Source organism: Penicillium atrosanguineum (genome assembly GCF_028827265.1).
Source record: "Penicillium atrosanguineum strain IBT 20685 chromosome Unknown utg000003l_segment0_segment0, whole genome shotgun sequence".
Classification (NCBI taxonomy): Eukaryota; Fungi; Ascomycota; class Eurotiomycetes; order Eurotiales; family Aspergillaceae; genus Penicillium; species Penicillium atrosanguineum.
This window is the reverse complement of record NW_026623135.1, coordinates 4,388,554-4,403,139: the sequence shown is the minus strand read 5'-3', so window position 1 is coordinate 4,403,139 and position 14,586 is coordinate 4,388,554. Positions and strand designations below refer to the sequence as shown.

Here is a 14,586-nt window from a genome sequence, read left to right as displayed (position 1 = left end):
GTGAAGATTACAGTTGCCCTCCAGGCGTGGCGAATGTCATGTGATCGGCCTTGTCTTTAGCCGCTGTGGCATTCCACTTAAATTACACTCGCTCAATCGCCGACAGCGACATGACTTTACTGATAAATTGGCTGGCATAGGAAAGCAGCATATCTGTTGATTTGGCGTCGAAATGAGCGCCGTCGGTAGCGCTGCGGCGCCGTCGAATTCAAGCCTTACAACGTCACCAAGCGACTCTCTTGCTTTTCGACGACAATACGCTCCTGATGCAACACTACTACTCGTCGGTTTTTTCGGCGCCGGAAAGAAAACATTGGGAATCATAGCATCAGTTTCGCTTCGAAGAAGATTCATCGACTTCGACGCGTTCTTCCGGCAAGAAGTTCATTCGTCACCTCAAGAGTTCATTTCTCGGCATGGGTTAGCACGCTATCGTGAGGTAGATCTCGAATTAACGCGTGTCCTTCTCACAAAATACCCAAAAGGCTGTGTGATTGTCGGTCTTGGGGGAAGTTCCAGTCGACCACAGCAATCACTCTTGAACGATTTCGCAAGGGAACATCCGGTCATATACGTGAGACGGGATGTTTCAGACCTCCAACAGCTTGTTGGGTCAAGCAAAGAGAAATTTCAGCGCTTATTTGAAGTTGGAAATGAGTTCTTTGAATCATGTTCCAACTTTGACTTCTTTAACCATACACGGGGGCAGCCCTTTTGGAATGATCGCCCATTGCCAACCTATCTCAAGCTCAAGGAGACCGAGAGGATTTTAGTGGCATTCTTACACCGAATATTTGGAAATTTTCACCGCTCAATTTTCTCAACCGACCCATTCTCTCCATCGCATACCTTCGCCTTGCAAGTACCATTGACTTGGCTGGATGGGACCCAGGACCTCGAAGCACTCGAGGGAGGCGCTGATGCCATAGCCCTGGTTGTTCCTTCTGAGGAGTTCAATTCTCGCACATTGATGGACAGACTTGCACGACATATGACATCTCTGAGAAGACACTGTCGTGTTCCGGTCATTGTGGATGTTAAGGCTTCTCCTGTTATGAAGGCAGACCGCGAGACTTACCACAGGGTATTAATGTCGGTACTTCGACTTGCACCCGACGCCATAACCTGTTCACTTCAGTACGCCGTAGACATGGCCCAAAACATTCACATTTCCAAAGGAAACACGAAACTAATTGTTTCCGTTCATGAGAAACTTCCAGTGGGGTCTCCACAAAGATCTTTGCAGCGCGCAGCCCTTCAAGAACAACTTCGGGTTTCAAAAGCAGATGCCCTCTGCGTTACTGGGGAGTGCAGACTACCAGACGATAATTTTGCGATGGTTCCATTCCATGCGGACTTGTCAACGTCAAGCATACCGGTCGTCTGTTATAATAGGGGATCACATGGCAAGGCTTCAATCTGGCTGAACCCTACTCTTTCTCCTGTAGTGCTGCCTTCAATGACACATACCGGAGTGACTTTGAAACAAGCGCAAGAGGCAATGACAGCTTGCTTTCTTCACACCAAGAAACGGTTCACCATCTTTGGCCAGACTTTAAAGCACAGTCTGTCGCCAGAGATGCACAACGCAGCCTATGCTGTATGTGGACTGCCCCATATCTACGAGAGCATGCAGTCGGATGATTTTTCTAGTGTTCACAAATTAATGGATGACGAGAACCATGGTGGGTTGACAATTTCCCTTCCATACAAATCCGCTATCTTGCCCTTCCTCAACGAAGTCAGTCCAGATGCCAAAGATATCAATGCCGTGAACACTATAACGCTGGAACACAAATACCAATCCGACGGGAAACGAGTTACAATTCGCCGAGGCTACAACACAGATTACATCGGGATCAGAGATTGCATTGACAAGCACCTCTCGCCAGCTAATGCAGTACGAGATGGAACGACTGCATTGATCATTGGCGCCGGTGGAATGGCACACGCTGCAATCTACGCATGTTACGAGCTAGGTGTTCGAAGTATGTGCATTTACAACAGGACTCTTGAGAATGCACAAAAGCTGGCAGATTATTACCATCAGTGGGCACATTCAAAGCCAGGCGTCAAACTTCGTCTACATGCTCTCCTATCACCGGGGGATTCTTGGCCAACAGATCTTCGCCCGCCGACCATTGTTGTATCCTGCATTCCAACATACCAGATAGGGGGTGAGTCCCTTATAGCGGTGCAGCTTCCGGACCAGTGGTTTGAGAGCCGAACTGGTGGTGTATTTGTCGAGGTCGGCCACGCTCTCCTTCAAAAGTTGAACATTGCTAACATTCATTGCAGGTTGGCTATGGTCCATCCAGAACACAATTAATGGAGCGGATGATCCCTCGCGAATCGAAAGGATGGGTTGTGGTCGACGGGCTAATGGTTCTGGTCGAGCAGGGCATTGTCCAGTTTGAGATCTTTACAGGACGACCTGCGCCTGTCCACTGCATGCGGCGCGCTATTAGGGAGCAGTCCATCAAGTATGGATTTGTTCATAAATGAGGGGATGCTTTTTATTGCGGCGCGGCGATGGTGTGCAATTAATGACATGGCATGGGATGCACGATAATTAAGAACAAAGCACAATATCGCCGATGATATTGAACAAGATATTTTAGCTGCGAATAAGTTACAATAAAGACCCGGAACAGCTTACACTAGCTGTCGGCTCGGCTGTGGACAAAGCCGTATGTATTAAGACTTTATCTGAGCCTGCAATGATGTTGAAATAATGCATCTTTCATTCAAAAGCTCACTCACAATAAATTTGACCATTGCAAATACGACTTGCAAACATCTGAAATGAAGTGTCAAGCCGCCATAATGAGCACGTTCCTAGGACGAGCCTGGCCGCACAGTTTCGATTACAAACTCCAGCAAGCTGGGAAATCAAACCTCAAGGAACTTGAACTCTTTTACGCAGACCTGGAATTCGCGGCGCAAATAGTTTTCAGCAGCGATTCACCACCCAACGACCATTTATTCCAAGCAGCGGATCACGTCAGCGGCTTTTGTGAGACGCAGGGTTTTGAGATTATTAGCCTTCGCAGCGTGGCAAAAGCTGCAGCAAAGATCCAACCCTCAACGGTCTTTTCTTTAAGTCAATACCGTGAACAGTAGCCTTCTTGCTATTTGATTTTTTGTTGGACTTTCAACGACTGAGGCGATTGATTGTAAAGTCTAGTGACAGTTGAACCATTAGCTCACAAAATTTCAATTGATAAAATGCTACTTATACATCGAGGTTCTTCCCATCAAGCCAATCTTTAGCCTGCTGATACAACAAGTCGTGCTTCTCCCCATTGACCGAGCCAACATGGCGCCTATGTCCAGGCATATCTTTCAAAACAGTGACGCCCATAGTGAGCTCCTGGCAATAAGCCAAGCACTTGTACCCCTCAGGATACGAAGCCAGCTTAGCCTCATCCACCTTCGGCACCTTGTTAGGATTGACAGGTAGCAACTTATCCTTCTCATACCAATGACGAACAAAACGCGCGCCCCAGCGACCATCAGCTTTCTCAAAGAAGAAAATGAATCGACAATCAGCCTCGGCATCGACTTCACATCCATCGAGTGTGAACCGCTGCGTGATGGTTGCCTTCATCTTGGTGACGGCACGGGTTGCATCGGGCCTGATGTCGGTTGTCACGCCATGGCAGCGGTGCATGATGAATGCGCCTTTGTCCATGCCAGCCTTTGAGGCTTCCATGAAGTCTTTGTAGGATACACGGCCGGACCAGGTGGTGTATACGAAGGCGTCTTCGTGGAAAATTGACTCGAAGTTTTCCCATTCGCATGCATCACTAGTACCACTATAAGTGCTTGAAAGACCTTGGGTTTTTGTCAGAATAGGTACCGGTAGCAAGGCCAGCCTTCTGCCAGCTCGCGTAGCTTTGCGCGCTCCAGCACTAGGTTGTCTGGTCCATTGTTGCGAATGGCATTAGCGGGCCAAGTGCCCGCAGGGAGAGAATGTAGGTCAGGCATGACTGAATGTGAAATTGAGTAGAACTTGGAATACTCAGTTTCGATGAACTGGAGTAATTTGGCGTCCATATATGCTGGTGAGGGGTTGCTCGGAAATGCCGACGGCTAAGGTCACTACCGAAGATTCCCGTTCCCCGAGTCTGCAGATAATCCGGCAAGAGACCCCGGGATAGACTGATCACGAAAACTTGATTATCTATTTCAGGCATATGGTTTGAGCTCGTTTCTCGGAAATGATTTACTGCAACAAGTAAATAATTACAGAGCTGGACAGATGAAAGCAGGGATACGGATGCGCGCTCACTGTCTAGAGCATTTGCGCAGTATATTGCTGATAAGACTGGTTTTAAGGGTAATAAGTATAAATATCAACTTTTTTATTACAAGAGGAACTATTCAGGCACAATCTAGAACAGAAAACAAGAACTCCTCCATCTCCACCCACCACAGTCATTTTAGCCTCTCCACACTTATAGCAAGAAGGTAGTTTGATTATGACCCAATGCCTCTCTCATAAAACAGATTTTCACGATCGAATAGAAACCATTCTGGCCTCAGTCTAGTACACAGAGTTAAGCATGTTCGGCTTGGCGCTCTCCAAGTAGATTACCCTTTGCCCTGGTTTCCAGAAAATGGACTATCTCTACATATGGCTCAATCTCAACACAGTCAAAATGGCCTTCCAAATGTTCTTGGAAATCACTCCCATCAAGTGTCATAGCGTATTATTTCCCCTTTTTTTCAACTCGCTTGTTATCTCAACATTTTTTCCAAAGCTGTCGACTTTGATAGACCCCACCTGGGATACAAATCTCGCGAGGTCGACGGTGGACGTGCTGCAAGTAATTGACAAACTGTTCAGCAATATTCAGCCGGTCAAAGCAGCAGATGGCGAAGAGTGTGTGGGTAGATCGCTGGATAGACCAATGTGTATCTTCATATCGGTCAGGTCCTGGTGTGTAGCGAGACTCGCGGAAGGTGAAGGTGTCGGAGGGACAGCAAGTGGCAATACTGTTTGTCAACTGGATGAACAAAGTGGCACGCAGGGACTTTGCTTGCCATCTACCACTACCAGTCTTGTTCTGCACCGGTGCCAGGATGCGACACGTTAGCCCCCAATCCTACAATCCACCTCCATAGCCTGTAAATGAAAACCAATCCCACATCACTCGTAGTGTGGACTCGGGGTATAGTTTTCGCGAAATTCTGTATGAATAGGCAGTCTTTCATTTTGCAGTAGTGACTCCAGGTCGGCACATGCTGTAGTTGCGTTTCAAAGGCGGCGTTCGGCGCGCCAACCACCGATCCGCCACGGAGAAGGCAAAGAGTCAAGCTGGCACAGCTGATGCGGATTGTGTTGGTAACCTCTTTTATGGGCAATCCTCAAGTCTGTATAAAATCAATCCCAATTCTCGAATGGAAATGATAAGGGATTGGCTAAGATTTTCAATTTGTTTCATCTGAAGAGTACATACAGTTGTTCACTATAGAAGGAAATGAAGGTGGCCCAAATATAGTTTTGTGAGTTCAGACCCATACTATTCACGACTTCCCTAAACTATCCGTATTTCTGTAGTGAACCATCCCTGAAAGTCGCCCTTATTTTCACGTAGTCGGGGAATCAAGTGCAGCTGCCCATTTGGTGGAGAAGACTTGGACCACCCAGTCACATTCAACGTCTCCAGCGACTGTCGTTGTTGTAGAATAGCTCGACAAAGATCTTCCGTGGTCCGAGTCTCTGGGACCTGGAGATTATTATGAGTCATAAGCCGGAGATGGGCCAGGGCAGAGGGAAAGGAGAGGATTCTAACTACCGATCCAATATCAATATATGAACGATCGATACTTAGAGTCTTGAGAGCCGTGATGCCGAAGGCCGTATGCCCTGGAAACCCTACTGGAAGACGAGGATCACCTGGTATCAGAATGACCCTCGATAATTCGAGCCTTTCTATTTGGGGAATGATAAATAGCGCTCCTAAACCACCCAGAGGAAGGTCTTTACCACCATTCTGTGAGAGGAGCCTTAGACGCACTTCAGTTAAGAGTCAGGATCAGGCCTTAACACATTATCGAGTCACTCACCGGAACGAAGATTTCGCAAAGCTCGATCCTTAGGTGGAGTATAAAGACTGGCCTGCCGAACTAAGTCTTTTAATTCGGGACGAGGTTCTCCATAGCCGTCGTACCACTCCCCTTTACCTAATATTTCGAGGTGTTGTAAGAAAGGCATATGCTCCAGATATGGTAGAAAATCGAATGGACAATCCCAGTCATAGTCTGCGCCGTTTGTACCATCAAGCTCAAGTTGGCGAACCAAGTGTCCATATTTCTTCGCGAGCTCTGGGAAACCCTCATTCCCTTCCTGAATAGTATCATGCAATGCTGCTGCAAAAGCCCAGACATTCCTGAATAGCCATCGAGTCGAAAAATCATTTAATGTGTGGCATGTCAAGCGGAGGGATTTTAAGTCCGCGGAAGGAGGATCGTCTGTATCGAGCTCGCCGATGATACGATCAAGTATCTCGGAAGGAAACACTTTCAGCGGTGATGATTCCATGGTCTTGTTTATCATTGAACAAGAACGCATTTCATTTGTGGAGATGTTTGATCGAAATAAATACAGGATAGATCGAAATCAGTTTCACCACTTGCACACAGAGATTCTTTCTCGAACCCTCTTTCAAGACATGCTATTCCTATTATCGTTACTCTGCCCCTGAACCCCCCGTTTCTTGGCATTGTACAGATTAATGTATGTACTGGGCCTGTATTTATTACCTGTACTAGTCCGACATTCCCATCACGCCCGTTGTCTTCGTTGACAACTGACCACACTAGTGGCGCAATGAAGCATGGCACCGAGTCTAGCTAAATCTAGGCTTAAATCTATCCATGATATGATAAGCAATGGTGAACTAAATAACTAATCACCTCCCAGATGACATAAGCTGCTGGGTGCAGCAAGTGCGCAATCATCAGGATCTGAATACTTCACAGGGTGTTGAACAATTTCCTTAAGCCAGTGTCTTGGCAGGGCCCAAAATAATTTATTTGTGGTTCCTGGTGAAGTCGACTTCGCTAGTGGCTGTAATGACTTGCATTTCTCAAGGCTGCTACGAAATTTTGACAAAGTGCTTGTGCCAGATCCATCCAACTTGGTGCGCAGAGTCGTCCTGATTATAAGCAAGCCACAATTCTCCGGTCTCACCGATGACATTGAACATCTCCCCAAGTCCGTAGGTTAGGTAGGGATACCCGGCCTCGCGTCTAGGACTGTCGATATTGAACTCGAAAATACTTGTAGTAAGGAACAGAACCTTGGCTTCGCCGGTGGCATGAAAATTGTGATCAAGAACGCCATTTTCGTCCGGAGCGTTGGATATGGGCATAGCGGATGAGAAGCCCGGAAACTGTTCGACAGGATAGTCTGGATAGTTCTTCTCATTTGACAAGACAATCGTTTCGTCGGATGGAGAGGCCGTGTCCAGGTTCAGTTGAGGTGGGCCAGTGAACACCTGCGTACCGGCTGTTTTGGCGACCTGAGGGCTGGAAATGGCGTTCTTGACTGCTTTGGTCTCATCCAAATTTCCATTTCGCACTGCCTTTATGAGATCAGCATTGGTGTGAGTGATTCTGTAAAGTAGCCGCGCCACTCGATTGGACTTTTTGCCGGGTGCCAGGATAGGGATTGTCCCTTGGCTGTAGGTCGGAAGCTGGGGTTCGACGTTCAGCGTTTCCTCCTCCGGGAGATAGGGATCAGTGTCTGTGGCCGTGGTCACGGGGATCTCATCCTCAATTTCCGCCCCCGGAGTACTATCTGAAGGCCCCCGAAGCATTTCTGGGAAAATTTCTCCCTGACCCAAATCTACTGTCGCAAAGTTGACATGACAGCCTTCAATCTCGTTCTGCGATAGAGCTTGCAGAGAGGTGAGGATAAAATTACGGTTCCGGGTGAAGATTTCGGGGGTGATGCCAATACTCTGCAGTTCTTTCCGAAGCTGTCTCCACCCTTCTTTCTCGTCTATTGAGAGCGAGCTAGTCGATACACTTGACATTACCGAGGATTCACGTTTACCGCTGCGAATCTCGCTAATAAAAGTCTTTAACATACGTTCAACGTTTTCATGAGACGACCTGCTGCAATATCAGCGAAACATCCGAACCCCATTAGGTTTGAAAAGCCCACCGTATCATATTGGTGTTCAACACGTTTAACACTTGTATGTATAACAAGAGCTTCGCTCTGATGTCCACCAGTTCGTCCACGCCCCAGCCCATTCGTTCCCAGGTGACCTGAGTTTGAGGACCGACGTTATCAAAGTGTTCCTTCAATCGTGAAAGGTCACGCAATGCGTCGTGGCATCTATTTAATGCATCGTTCAGTTCGGGGAGCTGTGCATCGTCTGGATGAACCTTTTGGGTGTGTTCTTCAGTCGCATTCAGGACAGATACGAGAAGGCCAAGCTCATTTCTGACTTGGCCAAAAAAATCCGATGAGGTAAAGAGGGATTTGTAGAGGGAATGAGCTAGTGGACGGATTGTAGTAATGTGATCTGGGAATTTGAAGCGGTTAGAATGGGCAGTGCTTTCACAGCCATAGCCAGGTCATAGCCAGAAGTTGCAGAGAGACTCGTACGAATGTTGATGTCACGATCTGCGGAAAGATTGCCGCTGAAGACAGCCCCACCTTGGGTGTTGTATATTTCAGATCGCTCTATGGCACGGCAGTCCTTCGTTAACAAGCCTCTACCTGCCAGGGTTTGTGCAGCCTAAGGTTCCAGTAGACCTACCTGTGGAAAGGTGGAACTGTGCGTCGATCCTGCCATGATTATTCCCTACTTGAAGCCCGGAGTTCATATCGCCAAATAAGATTGACGATGTCATTATAACGGCAATGATTAAAGATCATGCCCGTGGGGGCTTAAAGGCTGCAAGGGGAAGAAGTTTGCAGGACACGAAGTCGGCCGAGTGGGACTCAGCCTCACCATCAGGTGATGCAGCGCACGGGGTATGTGAGTTTTAACGCGACTAGAATTCAATGACTAATAACTATAGTTATTTAGCAGAATTCCAACTAGACAGGGTGAGCCTCATATGGCAAACAGTCTATACAGAGTATCTCGGAAGGGAACCGACGTCGCCTAAAGGCTAGTACTGGCATCCTTCCAATCAACGAATGGCCGGAATAGCCCTCGTGATACCTTCCTGGTCATGGTTGAATGCATTGATATTTCCTCTCAATTCCCTCGTAATTCTACCGCCCCAGTCATCAAGAGCAGAGGCACACTTTGTCCCGCGCAATTTGAAGGTGCAAACATTGGGGTGGTCAATAGAGGTGTGTCAGGAGAAGCTAAAGGCGGGGTCCATAAGGGTGGTGATATGAAGGCAACTCAATTCTTCTCGACGCTGCGCAATTCTGAACATCTCTTCCGTTCCAGTTACCATGCCGCTTACACAGTCGCCCTTTACCGCCAAGTTCAATGACCGTGTCCAGGGGCTGTTAGATAGATGGCACGTTCCTGGTCTCGCGATAGCTGTCATCGATGGCCCGTCCACTTTCTCCAAGGTACGCGCTAATCATTGTCATCAGGACAGGGCTAAAGTCTTGACAGGGATATGGATTTTCGGTACTTCCCGATACTCCAGTGACACCTGAAACAGTCTTCTTCACGGCAAGCACCACAAAGTCCTTCACTGCCGCGAGCGTCTCGCTGCTCATTGATGAGAATCCGGGCCTTGACTGGACTTCGACCCTTTCATCAGTGATTAAAGATGAATTTGTTCTCTCGGATAGCTCTATTACATCGCAAGTTACATTTGAGGATGCCCTAAGTAACAGAGCTGGCCTTTCAGACCACAAACTTAGTTTCGGCCCGAAAACGAACTCTGTCAAGGACGCTGTACGATCTCTAAGACATCTTCCTCTGGCTGCTGATTTTCGTGCACGGTATCTGTACAGCAGTTATATGTTCTCCGCTGTTTCTCATGCAGTTGAGACCATGACCGGCTCTGGTCTCGGAGATTTGATGAAGGAGAGGCTTTGGGGTCCCCTGGGCATGAGGCACACATACTGGACACCACAACAAGCGGCAGCAGACCCAGGGACAATATTAGCACAAGGCTACGCCTGGGACGCATCCACCAAGACCTTCATCGAACAACCAGTTCCCGACTTTCCAGCCGTATCAGGAGCCGGCGCAATGATCAGCAACGTCGTCGACTACGCGAAATGGCTCCGCGGCATGATGAACATGTCATCTCCATTAAGTCAAGCCGCACATCAGACACTAACAGAACCACGCATCCATTTCACTGAATCTGGTAACAATCCATTTGCACCGCCTCATGCCTATGCTCTTGGCTGGACGATTGACACATATCACGGCCAACGTGTTATCTGGCACGGGGGTAGCTGGACTGGATTTGGGTCTGTCATGATGTACCTGCCAGATCTTCAGTGGGGGTTGGTAATGATGGGGAATACAACTGGGACGACTAACTGTGTACAGATCTCTCTGTTCATGGACATGTTGGATGAACTTTTGGGTACCCCTTCTCCTGAGAGGGTGGATTGGAGCTCTGAGCTTGAATTACGGATAGCGAATAGGAGACGTGATAATCTCCGTGTTAGGGAACGTCTCTATCCATCTTTGCCCTCTCAGCCATCTCGTCCCTCGGTTTCTCTCGACGCCCATGCTGGACGGTATTCTCATCCTGCTTATGGAAATCTAGACCTGGAGCTGCGTGGGGTTAGTCTTTTTGCCGATCGCCTGCTTCAAGAAATTCCTATGGTGATTTGGATGCTTCACGTCACGGGCGACTCATGGCTGGCGAGGCTCGAGGTTCTGCGTCAAGATCCCAGGGATTATGACTTTGTGAAAGCAACTTTTGAATTTACTGTGGATAGAGTGGCAAAGAGAGTTGGCCTGGATCTGGAACCTGCACTGGGAGGCGAAATGATATGGTTTAACAGGCTGATACTGTAAGCCCTTGGCTAGTCTATAGGTAGAGTTCTGATACTTCTGCCACCGCTGATCAATGGAAAGTAACATGGGGCAAGGGATAAGAGCTAGACACGTATGTACTCTATTTCCGAGGAGCACCGGGCTTGGCCCGGTGACCTGCAATCTATCTGGGGTATAAACATTCTCTTTGCGTCGTCCAATAGCATATATCATGAGTATAAGTCATTTAGGCAGCACGCACAGCCTGCTCAGGCTTCGTGCGACCCAATCCATCCTTCGCGTAAAAGTCCATGGGATAAATGCCCTTGTTGGCACTGTCCCAGTTCTCACGAATCCCAAGCGCGATGAGCGCTTCGTATGGTGTCAACAATGGGCGCGGGAATGCGTAACCCCAATCAATACTGAGACGGGGACAAGCGATCTGAACCCAGCACTCGACATCGGCCATGGAAGCCAGCTTACCAGGGAAAATCTCGCTCAGAAGAAGATTGATAATTGGAATGCCGCGCTCTTCCAAATGGCGCTCAATCATTGCCATCGTGTTGGGGTTTCCTTGGCGGCCAAGAGAGCCCAGGATGATGCCCCATTTGCGGGCAGTCTTCGCAGATGCAATCGCGTCGCGCCGCAGGGTGTGCATCTCATTGTGGTCATAGCCTTCACGAGTTAAGGTGCGCGAGTAAGGATCATAGCGGTATGCGGGAGTAGTGGGGTTGTGAATCATGGCGGACTCGAGGTGGAAGCGTCCATCGCCGAGGTAGAGAAGAGCATCGATCTCAGTAGTGAGTTGGGGTGATGTGCAGCCCAGAATTTCACCCTTTGAGAGAGGCATTATCTGTGGGATGACTACTTTGAAACCTGCACGTTCCATAACAGGTTTCAATCCGTGGAGGGTTGCGTTAAACTGTATCGTGCCGACGGTGGCAATAGTTTGACCGGGCTTGAAGTTACGCTCAAGGGTTGCCATCAAGTGGGTAGTGTCGATGCTGATATCGACGAAAATATATAGAGTTTTGATCTTGGTAACATCCACGGGAATCAAGCAACTGTGGGCGTAGTGGACGAGCAGATCGCAGCCAAGAGCTCGCGCAGTATAGTCGTCAATGCAGCAGGCGCCGTAAGTGACATCACCCATGATGAGGGTCTCGATTCCGGGGCAAAACTGTGTCAAGATATCGGAGATAGTCGTGGCGAAGATCAAAAGACCCTCTGGAAACTGAAGAGCCACGCGCTTGGCTCCGGAAGTGCGCACTCGGTGGATTGTCTTGGGGATCTCGAACGAGTAGTTTTTGGGGAGAAGCTCCATGGCTTCTTGTATTTCCGGGTCGTTGAGGATCTCGGGAGGCACTTGATTCAGAGTCCGGGCTGACCTTCTAGGTGCAGCTATACGTAACTGATCAGCGGGTGTTTTGGAAGAAGCCGGGCAAATCCTGCATACCTTTCTGGACCTGCGTTGACTCAAAATCAGAACTAGCCGGATCCTTCTGAGTCTGGGCATCTGCGGTACGACGGCCCACGAACCTCTTCTTCGGCTGCCGCAGCTGACTCTGTGCGCTCGTGTCCTCCATGATGGCAATGACTGTCTGGTGGCATGATAGTGATGAGCCCCGCTATCGATTTATCTTTTTTTCCGGTGGGGCGTCACCGGTAATGCACTAGTCCCGATCAGGCAAGGGTCTCTCCGCATCTCATAAGCTTCCCCTCGTCTTTCTCTGTTTCTACTTTCTTACTCACACCGTAACCTCTTCCGAATAGTTTATTTTTACTTGCTCGAGCTACCATGATGGCCTCACGCTCCCGTTTTCGTTTACTCTCGGCTTTGCGCACCCCTGCGTCTACACGCCGCTTTGCGACCGAGTCGCGGTTAGACTCGGATCACGTTCGCATCGTGGAAGTTGGTCCTCGAGATGGACTGCAGAACGAGAAGAAATCCATCTCAATGGAGACTAAATTGGAGTTGATCCGGAGACTGGCCAAGACTGGCGTCAAAACCATCGAGGCGGGCTCATTTGTCCCTGCGAAATGGGTGCCACAGGTGCGTATGCTCGGCATACCTCGGTGCATGATCTCAAGGACCGAAAGCTAACCTGACATGTTGCATTGTACAAGATGGCCAGTACGGCTGAGATTTGTGAACAACTCCTCACATCACCCCCCTCTTCTGAACATACCATCGCATACAATTACCTCGTCCCCAACATCAAGGGGCTGGAGAGTCTGGTCAAGATCATGGATGCAACTGGCGTGCCTGCAAACTCACCCGCGACAGAGTCAAAATCTGCCACAACTACGGAGATTTCTCTCTTCGCCGCAGCCACCGAAGCTTTCTCAAAGGCAAACACCAACTGTACTATTGCCGAATCTCTAGAGCGCATCAGGCCGATTGCTGAATTGGCCAAGACGAAGAACATTCGAGTCCGTGGATACGTTTCCGTTGCCTTGGGATGTCCCTATGAAGGTCCCGATGTTGATCCTACCAAGGTTGCGGATATCACTGCCACCCTCCTGGAGATGGGTGCCGACGAGGTCTCAGTAGCCGACACAACCGGCATGGGAACAGCACCCCGAACTGTGGAACTCCTGCAAGCCCTGAAAGCTGCAGGCATTGCCAACTCAGATCTGGCCTTACATTTCCACGATACGTACGGACAAGCCCTTCTGAACACTCTCGCGGGTTTGGAGCATGGAGTGCGGATTTTTGATTCTTCATGCGCGGGACTGGGATCATGTCCATTTTCACCTAATGCGACTGGGAATGTCTCGACGGAAGACCTTGTTCACACCCTCAATAGCCTGGGTCTTCATTCCGGCGTTGACCTGGCGGAGATGTCGCGGGTTGGGGCCTGGATCAGCGACAAGTTGGGACGACCAAATGATAGCCGAGCCGGAAAAGCAACTCTCGCCCGACTATAAATCTGAAAGGTAGCAATATGGGCTTTTGTGATTGGAGTTTCTCGTCCTCAAGCCATGCCATCTAGTGAATCGGCATGCTCTCTATTTTGAGTGGCAAAAAAAAAAACGCTCATCAGCATCTTCAAAGGTGCTTTCATTCAAGCCAAATGCTATGTACATCGTTATGAGCTTTTGAACAATCCAGGATTTTGTATTATCACAGCAGCCAGAATATTAAATCAACACCGATAGTATGCAGTATATCTTAGTCGCGGGGCCTTAGAAGTCGGTCACCCGGCCACCATAGCTCCAATCTCCCGCAGAACCCCATCGCAGAGGCTCATTCTTAGGGCCACCAATTTCGCCAGTCTTGGGGTTCTTCTCGCCTTCGAACTCGGGCTTCAAGCCTTGCGGCGTATCTGGGTGGAGCTCCTCGCCACTGCCGTTGACCTTGATCTCGGCTTGCGGGGACTGGTTGACTTGAGGTGTGCTGAAAGCGCCAGTTGAGCGGCGCTGAAGGTCTTCGAAGATTTCTTGTTCTTCCTTAGGAAGGCGCGGGGGAGCTGGGCCCGATGCGAATGCGAATGCAGGCTTGTCCTCGTCCTGGCGCAAGACTCGGGTGATGGAGAGGGATCGAACAGCGAGCCGGCTTGTGAAAGAGGGAGCGCATAAGCGGCGTAGAGCAAGTGTGGACGCCATAGCGATTATGTGGGAGGTATTTGTCTGGATCAATAAGGTT

General features: G+C 49.1%; 8 protein-coding genes across 8 annotated transcripts; 4 read left to right on the top strand and 4 right to left on the bottom strand.

Annotated features, from left to right (window-relative positions):
• Positions 1 to 172: 172 nt before the first annotated feature.
• On the top strand, positions 173 to 2,505 carry N7443_005094 (putative pentafunctional AROM polypeptide; the record flags this gene model as incomplete). The annotated part of the gene is made up of 2 exons (XM_056885150.1): positions 173 to 2,248; positions 2,299 to 2,505. The coding sequence occupies 2 exons, from the start codon at positions 173 to 175 to the stop codon at positions 2,503 to 2,505; spliced, it is 2,283 nt and encodes a 760-aa protein (XP_056743428.1).
• Positions 2,506 to 3,235: 730 nt separating this feature from the next.
• Positions 3,236 to 3,990, bottom strand: N7443_005093 (putative pathogenesis associated protein Pep2; the record flags this gene model as incomplete). The annotated part of the gene is made up of 2 exons (XM_056885149.1): positions 3,236 to 3,818; positions 3,863 to 3,990. The coding sequence occupies 2 exons, from the start codon at positions 3,988 to 3,990 to the stop codon at positions 3,236 to 3,238; spliced, it is 711 nt and encodes a 236-aa protein (XP_056743427.1).
• A 3,116-nt stretch (positions 3,991 to 7,106) lies between these two features.
• On the bottom strand, positions 7,107 to 8,048 carry N7443_005092 (Amino acid/polyamine transporter I; the record flags this gene model as incomplete). Its single annotated transcript, XM_056885148.1, has 1 exon — positions 7,107 to 8,048. The coding sequence occupies one exon, from the start codon at positions 8,046 to 8,048 to the stop codon at positions 7,107 to 7,109; it is 942 nt and encodes a 313-aa protein (XP_056743426.1).
• Positions 8,049 to 8,887: 839 nt separating this feature from the next.
• Positions 8,888 to 9,182, top strand: N7443_005091 (uncharacterized protein; the record flags this gene model as incomplete). Its single annotated transcript, XM_056885147.1, has 2 exons — positions 8,888 to 9,001; positions 9,108 to 9,182. The coding sequence occupies 2 exons, from the start codon at positions 8,888 to 8,890 to the stop codon at positions 9,180 to 9,182; spliced, it is 189 nt and encodes a 62-aa protein (XP_056743425.1).
• A 254-nt stretch (positions 9,183 to 9,436) lies between these two features.
• On the top strand, positions 9,437 to 10,979 carry N7443_005090 (uncharacterized protein; the record flags this gene model as incomplete). Its single annotated transcript, XM_056885146.1, has 2 exons — positions 9,437 to 9,559; positions 9,606 to 10,979. The coding sequence occupies 2 exons, from the start codon at positions 9,437 to 9,439 to the stop codon at positions 10,977 to 10,979; spliced, it is 1,497 nt and encodes a 498-aa protein (XP_056743424.1).
• A 205-nt stretch (positions 10,980 to 11,184) lies between these two features.
• Positions 11,185 to 12,523, bottom strand: dph1 (2-(3-amino-3-carboxypropyl)histidine synthase; the record flags this gene model as incomplete). Its single annotated transcript, XM_056885145.1, has 2 exons — positions 11,185 to 12,338; positions 12,394 to 12,523. The coding sequence occupies 2 exons, from the start codon at positions 12,521 to 12,523 to the stop codon at positions 11,185 to 11,187; spliced, it is 1,284 nt and encodes a 427-aa protein (XP_056743423.1).
• A 215-nt stretch (positions 12,524 to 12,738) lies between these two features.
• N7443_005088 (hydroxymethylglutaryl-CoA lyase) lies at positions 12,739 to 13,868 on the top strand (the record flags this gene model as incomplete). Its single annotated transcript, XM_056885144.1, has 2 exons — positions 12,739 to 12,990; positions 13,065 to 13,868. The coding sequence occupies 2 exons, from the start codon at positions 12,739 to 12,741 to the stop codon at positions 13,866 to 13,868; spliced, it is 1,056 nt and encodes a 351-aa protein (XP_056743422.1).
• A 258-nt stretch (positions 13,869 to 14,126) lies between these two features.
• On the bottom strand, positions 14,127 to 14,546 carry N7443_005087 (succinate dehydrogenase assembly factor 4; the record flags this gene model as incomplete). Its single annotated transcript, XM_056885143.1, has 1 exon — positions 14,127 to 14,546. The coding sequence occupies one exon, from the start codon at positions 14,544 to 14,546 to the stop codon at positions 14,127 to 14,129; it is 420 nt and encodes a 139-aa protein (XP_056743421.1).
• Between the last annotated feature and the right edge of the window lie 40 nt (positions 14,547 to 14,586).